This window comes from Tupaia chinensis, unplaced genomic scaffold (genome assembly GCF_000334495.1).
Source record: "Tupaia chinensis unplaced genomic scaffold, TupChi_1.0 Scaffold138235_1, whole genome shotgun sequence".
Classification (NCBI taxonomy): domain Eukaryota; kingdom Metazoa; phylum Chordata; class Mammalia; order Scandentia; family Tupaiidae; genus Tupaia; species Tupaia belangeri.
In genome coordinates, this window is record NW_006198133.1 from 240,643 (window position 1) to 251,633 (window position 10,991).

A 10,991-nucleotide genomic window follows, 5' to 3' on the forward strand; every position below is an offset into this window, starting at 1 on the left:
GGTGGGAGCCAGGACACGGGGTGGGCAGGACACCGGGCGGGGCCAGGACAAGCCGCGGGAGGGTGGGGTTCCTGACACAACTGGCGTGCACGGGAGGGGCTGTGGCGATTCACCATCGCAGTGGCCTCCAGCTGTCATCCCCTAAGACTAGCACAGCTCACAGATAGGATGGCATCACTTGCTCTCTCTTCCTGGCCCGGCTGTGTCTGTCTCTCACAGACACCCTGGACGTGTAGAGGGCAGAGACGTGAGGCCACTGGGGTTAAAGCTGCGAGGAGGTGGGGGAGGGCAAGAATGCAGGGTCGTCAAGGAAGACCCCACAGCTGTGGCAGGACCCTCTGTGGCCACGCCCACGAATACGTATGTGAACGGAACCGACCCTGCCACGCCAGGACAGTCAGGTGCTTCCCAGTCCCTCCACGCCCCTCGAGGAAATACAGAACGAACTGGGAGTCAGTAAGTATCCAAATTTGCCTACATCACTATTAATCTCCGTGCAAAGAATTGTTTATTTTACTTTATTCACCATTATTATCAATTTTTTAAAATTTGCCATAGGGCACATGCGCTCACCAGAGAGAGGAACAGTGAGAAGGCAAGCCACCAGGTCCAGGACTCGAACTGCAATCGGCCACGTGTGAACCCAGTGCCCCAACCGTCATGCCACCTGCTGACGCTGTTACCATGAAGCTTTACCTTAGAAGATGCACTGAACTATTGCCGACGGCTGCAGAAACCCGGCGGCCTCCCCAGCACTCACGTTCGGAGCCTCGCCGTCAGCCTCCCCCAGCTCCCCACTCAGCCCACACGCCTCTGCTCGTGGCCCTGAGACTGAGACGTGGGGCCTGCTGTGAGCACACGCTCACGGGACGTGGGATTCTCTAGTTGTGAAGTTGTATGCAGCCAGGAACCAGGACGGGCCCTGGCCGAGGGAAGGAAACCACGGCTCACCCACACCCACGCAGTCTTACGAGGGATGGAAAGAAGGGGAAGGGGGCTCCATAAGGAAGGTACCAGTTAGTCGGCTAGCTCATGAACAGGCGACACGGCCCTGAAGTCTCGTGAGACCTGGAGGTTCCATGGCCCTCGGAAGTGAGAAAACCAGGGCACAGAGAGGCTGGGGACCAGGCCGAGGTCACGCTTCTAGGTATGACAAGGGGAGCAGGAGAGTCCAGGTGTGTCCAAGTCCACACTCCTCTATCCTGACTCCTGGTTCCCTTGTTACACACTGGAGCCTGGACGATGTACCCACATAGGCCTGTGCCCACCGGCTTGCCTTCTCCGGAGTTCACCATCCAGCCTGCGAGTCAGGGGAGCATGAAAACACCCATGGTGAGCACCATGAAGGGGGCCTGGGAAAAGGGAGCAAGGCCACCGTGGGAGGAGGGGGAGAGTCAGGGTCAGACCACGCCCACGGGAAAGTGTCCAGCAGCTAGGCCTGGGGGGTTAGAGCTCCCTAACAAACAAAGTGAGCAGAGGGGAGAAGGTGAACAGCGGCGAGAAGGTGTAGGGCAGGGGAGAAGGTGCAGGGCAGGGGGAGAAGGTGCAGAGTGGGGAGAAGGTGCAAGCAGGGGAGGGGAAGCAGGGCACAGGGTGGCAAGGCCACCAGAAGCCCGGGCAGTGCAGGGCAGGGCAGGGCAGGGCAGGGCAGGGCAGCTGCACTGTGGGGCGCTGGAAGACTGTCCTGGGGTGAAGAGCGAGCAAAGCAAGGCCCTGAGGTGATTCGGACTGGAAGAGGGCGCCCAGCACCGGGCTCCAGACCCGGCAGTGACAAGTGGTTCTCCTGATGGAGTTTGGAGTTTCTCTCAGGAGACTCAAAGCAGGAGGTGTCAGGAGCTGATGGGCTTATACTTCCGCCCACTGAAGCCTGTGTGGACAGAGTACTTGGGAAGGGCATGAGAAGGCAGGGACACCAGATGGGCGGTCTGGGCAGAAGTCCCGGTGGTAGAGGGTGGTGGCTAGGACTGGGTGTAGTGGTGGGCTGGAGAGAAGTGGATGGACCCAAGGGCCGTTCAGGAGTGTGGGGCCAGACGACAGAGAAGCCGGCGTGGCAGTCCCGAGTCACCCACGTCGCCTGTCTTCCCAGACACTCAGAGCAGCGAGTTCTCCTGAGGGATCTGTGCTGTGAAAGGACACAGGGCAGGGCAGAAGAGCCTGAAGGGGAAGGCCTGGAGAGGGGTGACAGCCTGGGTCCGATCTAACATGTCTCTCCCAGGCAGCTGCAGGTCGGGGCAGTGGTTTCACCGCCTGCCTTTGGCACGTTCTCCACAACGCGGGCAGGACTGGGTGGCTTCTGAGCGCCCTAGGACAGCTTTCTCTGATCCAAAGGCCAGCGTTGGTTATTTCTGGGATTTTTCTAGAGCCGTGAATGTTTCAATCCCTCACTAGCGTCCTCTGGGCTTTAGAACACGTGGACCACCTCTCAGGGGTACAGGGATCTGGAATGCGAGTGAACTTCACCACAAGCTTGCGCGAGCAGTGTAAGCCAGGCAAGCAAAGTGAGGCAGTGAACGGCGGGACTCGTTTATGACACCAGGGAGGCAGAGCAGGTTTGCACTCCTACCAGAACATTTTAGTAAACTTGAACGAAATTTAAAGAAGCGAGATTGTTCTTTGGAAGTATCACTGAATCTAGGCTATAGCAAATTACGTCGAAATAGTTTTGGGTGTGTGTCTATTACATTTGAATTCACATGCCACAGTTTTCTTTATAAGCAAGACTCTATACTGACCAGGTATGAAACTTTTTTTTTTTTCCAGAGGTTTTTTTTGCTATAGGGCACATGTGATTGCAGGAAAAGAGACAGACAGAAAGTGACAAATCACTCCCCAGGGGGATGGCCACGCCGCAATCCCTTCTCCTCCATTCTCCTCTCAGGATTTTGGGCATGCATGCACATGTGCCCCAGCATGAGTTTCAAGTCGCCGGGTCTAGGACTTGAACTGCGGTCAACTACATGGGAGTCCAGTGACGTAACCATTACGCCATCTGCTAGTCCCTAAAAGCTCTTTTAATACTGCAGTACTAACTTCCTGTAACTCAGCTAGTGATGACTTGAAATAATCATTTTTCGTTATTTATAAGGAAGATATATTAACGTGTACTGTTTCAGGAAAAATGCTTTTGAAAAAAATTTTGCCAGAGGGTATGTGCACTTGCTGAAGAGACACAGAGACAGGAAGAGAGAACATGAGCAAGCACCTCCTGGGGGATGGTCCCACCGTAAACCCTTCTCCATTTCTTCTCCCTTCAGGATTTTGGGCACGTGCTGTCGGCATGCCCCTGCAGCTGCCGGGTCAAGGACTGGAACTGCACAGTCGGCCAAGAGGGGTCTGGCTGCCTTAACTACCAGGCCATTGGCTGGCCTCTTAAGAAAAAAAAAACTTTAAAATGGAAAAGAACTACTTCATAGCGCCTTAACTACCAGGCCGTGGACTGGCCTCTTAAAAAAAAAATAAACTTTAAAATGGAAAAGAACTACTTCATAGGAGCGAAGGTTTTTAAATGGCATTGCCTATTAATTGGTTAATAATGAATTTAATTTGTTTCGGTCGCACTTACCAGGTCCTTGGCATTCAGAGACACTTCGTCCCACCAGGGGGAGATGAAGTAGTACTCGCAGTTGAGGATTCTCCTGAACATGAACTGGTCTCCTCTTTCATCATAGAACGGTTCAAATCCACAAAGCCTGCAGGGGCAACAGACAGACAATAAATGTCTCTAAAAGCCTGAGCCTATGTTATCAAATTTCTACAGAAACCCTAGACTTCCGTTCCCACAGCGCCCTGCTCCAAAAGCCAGGACACTCTGCACATACACAGCCTCGTCCTCACTCACCACTGGCCGTGGGACTTGCAGTCACATCTTCAGGAAGAGTGAATACAAAACCAATTTAGATTTATTATTTTCTTTTCAGGTGTTTGCCATAGGGCATGTGAGAGACAGAGAGAGAGAGAGTGAGGGGAAGTGAGAGAAGTCACGGCCATGCTGCAGTCTCTGCTCCTCCTCTGTCCTCCTGGTATCTGGACACACACGTACACGTGCCTGGCATGAATTTCAAGCCGCCGGGCCTGAGACTCAAACAGTAGTTGGCCATGTGGGAGAGAGTCCAGCGCCTTCAGCACCTGCTGGTGCCCCCACTTAGCATCTCTAAGCGGTCATAACAGTAATGATGACACACAAAGGGACAACGACAAAAGCCAACGTTATTACAGGCCCTATGCCAGGGACGTTCCATGGACTTTTTTTCACAGAAATTGAGAACCCAGACAGATTCTGGTTAAAGTTCAAATCATATAAAGTGGAAGAGTTAAGATTTTGAAATGAGAAAGATTGAAAAGTGTGTGGAAGGGCTGCATGGGGAGGCGGGGTAAGGTGTGATGCTCGGAGCGACCCCCATGGGAAGGCTGGGGCTCACACCCCGGGACTCAGAGCACCCTGAGCTCGCGCATGCACAGGAGCCCGGCTGGCCGAGGTGGGGTGGGGATGCCATCTCTCCATTTCTCACAAAAAACAAACGAATAAATATAAAAGTGGGAAGAAGACTCTTCACTCAATTTTATGTAGCTGGTTCTCTGTGGAGAAGAGTATTTATTGCCATTCTCTTTTAGTTTGGATTTCAGAACAATCAAAGAAGGCCTGAGACTGTTGTCAGAGGACGGTTTTTGAAATGCCTTATGCCGCGCATGGATGCCGCCTGCAGCAGCACACAGCCCAGAGGCACGTCACCCTCACACAACGTGGACCCCGCGCTGCACAGCTGAAGGCCGCTCCACTGTGTTCCCTGCACGTCCCACGGCAGGGCAGAGTGGGGAAAGGCAGGGGGGAGAGGCGGGAGGAAGGGGATGGCCACGCCGCAATCCCTTCTCCTCCATTCTCCTCTCGGGATCTTGGGTACGCATGCACATGCGCCCGGCCAGAGGACGGTTTTTGAAATGCCTTATGCCGCGCATGGATGCCGCCTGCAGCAGCACGCAGCCCAGAGGCACGTCACCCTCACACAACGTGGACCCCGCGCTGCACAGCTGAGGGCCGCTCCACTGTGTTCCCTGCCGTGGGACGTGGGGAAAGGCGGGAGGAACTATAAGGTGTCCTAAAGAGAGAGAGGAGAAGCCAGTGCTGGCCTGGGACCTCGGCTGCTGGGTAAAGGAGGGCCTGAAATCGAGGGACCTAGGGGGACGGACGGCAGGGCCCGTGTCAGGCGTGTGGTGCACGTGTCACAGTGGAGAAGCGGGAGCCGGCGAGACGAGTCCAGTAAAGACATCTTCTCAGATTCTCTCGAGCCAGCCTGGTCGTGCAGAACATGGAAACTTCACGTACACCCGAATACGGTGGGCTGCTGGGAGCAAGCAGGTCCTCATGTCCTAGGCATGTCCCACTGCAGGAGGCTTTCTCTCTCCGCTGTTCTGGAGCCAGTCTACACATAACTTGCTTGGGAACTAACAGGCTGTTTATTTTAGATGAGGTGAAACCACGTGAAATCGGAGCAAGGTCGCCAGGCGGACTGGGCTTCCGCATTCCCCGCTGTGCTCCAGTAACGGGCTGCCCCCAGTCTGCCCCGCGCCGCACAGCAGAGGACACGCAGAAAAGCCCCAGGGAAACGATCAAATAAAAGCGGTGCTCACTTTCAGAAAATTCTGTCCCCAGCTACGTTGAGAATGTGATAGAAAGCCTCACGAGCGTCGCAGGGACCTAGAAAACGACGGCGCAGACAAGCAGTTTGCATACTTACAAGATGTAGGTGATTACTCCTACAGACCACATGTCCACCTCGGGCCCATAGGCACAGCCCCGGAGGATCTCAGGCGCTGCAGAAAGAGCACAAAGCCTGTTAAACACTCTACCAACGAGCAGTGCGGGAAAGAGGAATTCAACAAAACTTAGGGCAGTTTTAAACCCAACCTTCTCTCTCAACCTCCGTGTGAGACTGCAACTTCTTAGGTCTACTTCAGTGGAGAGATTATACTCTCATAGATTTGGGGATGCATAAAAATCACGCTATCGACTTTAATATTCCACACTGAAACATCATGATACTGCTCAAGTTAGATCGATAAAGCTGTACCCTTCTACCAACGGCTCCTTACTTCAGAACAGGAGAATTAAGCCCAGAAGGGGAGAAGGCATGACTGGCTCCCCGAGGGCCACGCTGCTTGGAGCAGGGGTGCCGGAGAGCCAGTCTGACAACGGTCGGGCAGGGACCAGGGCAGACGGTGGGCAGGACGGTCTCTCTCCAGCTGTCTCCTTAGGGTGTTGGGACAGGAGCTGGGACGGACCCTGGCATGCGTCTCTGCGCTGAGAGCTGCATGTAGGTCCTGGTCCCCAGAGAATGACTGACCCCAGCCAGCTTGGGATCGTGAACTGAGAGGGGACTTGCTGTGACAGCAGGCGCTCCTGGCAGTGCTCCACCTTTGTGAAAGGGAAGGTCTCCCAGCCAGGAAACGGCCCCGGAGCAGAGTGGCAAGAGCTTTCACGTTTTTATGACACTCTGGCTCTGAAAAGGCAGTTCACTGGGTCCAGTCACTGGCACTCAGGATTGGGGGTGCTGTTTCCCTAACTTGTAACAAAGGGAGAAAACCAAAAGAGAGATCTGCCAACTGGGTTGAGACCTACAGTCCAGGGCAACCTGCTCCTGCTTTGAAGAGAAGTGTGGGTCAGTGTGGTCATCAGAGAGGGGCGGTGTGGCTGTCAGAGAGGGGCGGTGTGGTCATCAGAGAGGGGCGGTGTGGTCATCAGAGAGGGGTGGTGTGGTCATCAGAGAGGGGTGGTGTGGCCATCAGAGTGTCTTCAGTGGGGCGTGGTGTGGTGATCAGAGAGGGGCGGTGGGTGGATCAGAGAGGGGCGGTGTGGTCATCAGAGAGGGGCGGTGTGGCTGTCAGAGAGGGGTGGTGTGGTCATCAGAGAGGGGCGGTGTGGTCATCAGAGAGGGGTGGTGTGGTCATCAGAGAGGGGTGGTGTGGCCATCAGAGGGGGGCAGTGTGGCCATCAGCTGGGAGAGGGGTGCTCACAGGGCTCTCTAGATCTGATCAACAGGAAGAGCCCTGGGCCCTCTCTGCGGCCACCTTCCTGAACTGCCCCTGCCACTCTTCCTGTCAGGAGTCTCTCTCCAGCAGAACAGAGGTTCCCTGACACTCGGGGAGACGGGTGTGCCCTCCGGCAGGGACATGGTGGTCCCAGGTGCGCCCTCCGAGCGCCGTCCCGTCCCTGGAGCTGGGCTTCCCCTGGCTGTGGGGTCAGCCACTCCGGGGCACATCCCTTCTAAGAGCTAGCCAACGCGACTTGGAGACGCACACGCTCCATGCCAGCATCACCGTGCTGTTGGTCAGGCGTTCCCGGCCCCTGGGCAGTCTGTCCCTCACAGAAGGTGCCCCGAGCCCCAGCAGCCCCACAACGGAGGCCCCAAGGCGAAGGCTTTGCTCATCGGAGCGCGGAGGGCATGGAGTGGGTGCCACCCCGAGCTGCCGCCCGCCGATTCGCGTGCGTGTCTGCCCGTCTTTTCTCCCGGGTCCTCGCAGCCTAATCCGGATCCGGCCTCAAACGCCATCAAGTCTCACACTAACATTTAAACATAGACACAGAAAAGCGTCAGGGAAGGTCTTTTGTCTTTGCTGGGTCTTGGTTTTTACCTCTAAAATCTAAAATGGAGCAGCTGATTGCCGACGCGCTTCCGACGTGAACCTGCTGCGCTGTGATCAGGAAAGACGCGGCTGCTCAGCGCTCCCGTGCGGACCGAGGACAGAGACTGGCACGCCACCCGCGGGGCCTGCGACCCCCTGCTCTGGCTTAGACATGTCTCCTCATATTCACGTGTCGCCATTTGCCGAGCCAGGTGACGGTACTAAGGGGGTGGCAACCTAACGTGCCTGGGAGTGAGGTGGACCTGTCTGAGGGGTTCGGGGTAAGTCATCATGGGGGCCATGATCGAGCCCGGGCAGGCGAGGGGTGAGACGGACACAGGAACGCACTGCAGTGTGCACAGGCTGGGGCCCTTATCGCGGGGTGCTCCACCACCTCGGGTCCTGCCCACAAGAGGACCCTTCCCAGACGTGGCCCCTTGACTCTGAACCTCAAAACTGTGAGCTAAATAAACCTCTGCTCTTCAGAAACGACCCAGTCTACGGGATTCTGGTTTTGAGCAACAGAGAACAGACTAAGGCGAGTCCCCGCTTCTCCTAGAGAGGTCACTGCACTGCCGGTGGGGACAGCCTGTGGTCCTCGTGACCGGCCCGCCCACCCTGTGCTGACAGAGACACGGGCCGGGTGTTCTCTGCCACCGCTGCACCCAGGCTCAGCCCGAGGAGTGGAGAAGTGCTCGTCGGACCCAGTCAGAGGGCGCTGGGTCTCCGGTGGCACAGGCGGTTCCTGACCAGCCGGCCTAGCACCGGCGAGGGCTTGCTCTTTGGACGGCGTTCTGCTGCGTGGTGCGTGAGCTACTGGGATTCCCGCTGCAGAGTGACTGAGTGAGGAATGCAGGGTGTTTCCACCCTCTACAATACATTTCTCTTAAAGAGACGTTTTAAAAAGTTTTCATCATTCTAAATCATAATATAAGGTTGAGTGATATAAAATCCAAACACCTGGACGAAAGTAGGTGCCATTCTCAGTGAGCTCACCATTTTCAGTCCCCAGTTAATGCAAGCTTGGCTCTCTTCTGACCAGCAGGCCACACTCAGCAACCTGCCTGAACCCATTCCAAGAGCCAGAACTTCCCTAGAACAAACCCCAGACTCGGGCACACCGGCGCGTCCAGTGTCCCGGGGACAAATGTCCTCACAAACAGGTCTCCTGATCTGCCACCTCTCCGAGTGAGGCATGGTGGCGACTTTCACTTCATTCCGTTCATGAAGACACCAGCTAGCAGACCGTTCGATGCCATGAGCACCTGGGCAGGCGTCCCTCCCTCTCCCTCATTACCAGACAAAATAAACAAAGCAGACGGAGAAAAGAATCATCCCAACATGTCAAACAATTCCGAAAACACACAGGGAGGCCGTGGACGCCCCTTTTCTGGAGCAGTCAGCAAGCACAGGCTGACTTCTAGCTGTCGTTAAGTGGGTCCGCAGTTTCACTGCTTCCTAAAACGGCCTCGTTCATCACATTACTGATCAGACACGAGATGAGGACCTGCCACCACGGCAAAGATGCATGTGCCTCAGGCTGGGCCACGTGTGAGGCCTGGGTTTGATTCCCCACCCAGCTCACAGGCACCTGCAATCCAGTGACTCAGGCAGCTGAGCCGCAGGGTCACGAGCTTCGAGGGGACTGGGCAACGTAGCAAGATGGCATCTGAAAAGCTGCGTGTGGTGTTTGTGGCCCCAGCCGGGGGGCCGAGGCAGGAGGATTGCTACACGTCAGGCACCCTGACAGACGGACAAGCATGCACACACCACTAAATGCTACGGAGCTCCCAGAATCATTCTGGGAAACGATCTTAGAATGCCCATGATGCCAGCCTTACCCTTTCAAAGAAAAGCACTCAGGGACAGCTGGTGGTGTGGAGGTGGTGGGGCTGGATCCCACATGACTGACAGCACGGTTCAAGTCCCAGACCTGGTGGCCTGAAATTCACTCTGGGCATGTGTGTGTGCGTGCCCAAAATCCTGAGAGGAGAAGGGAGGAGGAGGGACTGCAGTGTGACTATTCTGCCCAGGGGCTGATTTCCCACTTTCCCTCTCTCTCTGTCTCTCTCTGCTGAGCTCACATGCACTATAGCAAAAATACTAAAAATAAAACAAAAATTAAAAAGTGATTTTAACTGAATATACAAATTACACAAAAAAGTCCAAACTTTAATTATGCTATTTATTCACCACACACCGCCTGGACCACGTATGCTGCACCTGAGTATGTACGCATGTACATATGCATGTATGTTCATTTCCACCTTTCATGAGCGAGGAGGAGGAGGAGGAGGAGGAGGAGGAGGAGCACCCTCGACCAGGCCTCACGCAGCTCTGCCCCCTTCCAGCCAGGCAGGGTCACGGGTGCTCCAGCCCAGGCCACGCAGGCCCACAGGGAGACCAAACCCACGCGTCCCTGGGCACCAGGCTCAGCAGTGCCGCCCTCCTGGCACCTAGTTAGACTCCCCTTCTTCCGAGATCGTGGCGTCATTCAAACATCTAGACATTGAAGGTCCGCCTGGATACGGAGACGGACTCCATTTATTGAATAAAATCATCTTAACCAGTTTTCAAAATGGTCCTGAAATGAAAAGCCCCGGGTGAAGCCAGGGCGCACGGACGGATCCGGGAGCTAGATTGGCCTTCCTGAAGCTCTGGAAGAAAAACAGAGGAACGGTTTTCGTCTCCAACGATTTCAGGACCTTGACTTCAGTCGGTGCCACCGGTGAGCTTTAAGGTCCTTTCCTACTTACTAAGGTAAAACTGGGGGGACAGTCTCTACCAGAGGCTTTTTCAAGCTACTTCTTTTCTGAGAAAAGCCAAACCTGGGGAACTCGGGAGATGAAGTCAACAGGGTCATTCACTGCTCACTGAGTCCGTCACCAAGCGTCAACGGCACCGCTGTGTGGAGGCAGGGGGCCCTGCGAGAGTGACGGGAGCCAGAGGCCCTGCCACCATGGAACTTGGCCGCAGGGGAGGCGCTAGCCAGGAAGTCAAGCCAAGAACCGGAAGTGTGGGGACCAGCAGTTGGCGTAATGGCTATGTCGCTGGACTCCCATGTAGTCGACTGCGGTTTGTGTCCCAGACCCAGTGGCTTAAACTCATGCCGGGCACGAGAGAGCATGCGTGCCTAAGATCCCAAGAGGAGAATGGAGGAGAAGGGATTGCGGCGTGGCCATCCCCCCAGGGGGTGATTTCTCGCTTTCTGTCTCTCTCTCTCTCTGTCTGGCGACCGCACGTGCCCTACAGCCAAAAAAAACTCTCCAGCAGTTAGCGTAATGGCTATGTCACTGGACTCCCACGTAGTCGACCGCGGTTCGAGTCCTGGACCCGGTGGCTTAAACTCACACGTGCATGCCAAGATCCCAAGA

General features: G+C 55.5%; 1 protein-coding gene and 1 long non-coding RNA gene across 3 annotated transcripts in view; one reads left to right on the forward strand and one right to left on the reverse strand.

Annotated features, from left to right (window-relative positions):
- Nucleotides 1–10,991, reverse strand: part of CAMK4 (calcium/calmodulin dependent protein kinase IV) — a 129,340-nt gene that overhangs the window by 24,515 nt on the left and 93,834 nt on the right. The window contains exons 7-8 of the mRNA XM_006161106.2: nucleotides 5,733–5,808; nucleotides 3,563–3,689 (exon numbers count right to left, since the gene is read on the reverse strand). Coding sequence (XP_006161168.1) covers nucleotides 3,563–3,689; nucleotides 5,733–5,808 — 203 coding nt within the window. The remainder of the gene's footprint in view (nucleotides 1–3,562; nucleotides 3,690–5,732; nucleotides 5,809–10,991) is intronic.
- Nucleotides 29–3,326, forward strand: LOC102479108 (uncharacterized). 2 transcript variants are annotated; one of them, XR_336376.3, is made up of 4 exons: nucleotides 29–456; nucleotides 559–1,147; nucleotides 1,235–1,332; nucleotides 3,255–3,326. It is a non-coding gene; the product is annotated as an uncharacterized LOC102479108 (long non-coding RNA). The 2 variants fall into 2 exon arrangements; XR_336375.3 differs by having other exon boundaries at nucleotides 559–1,332.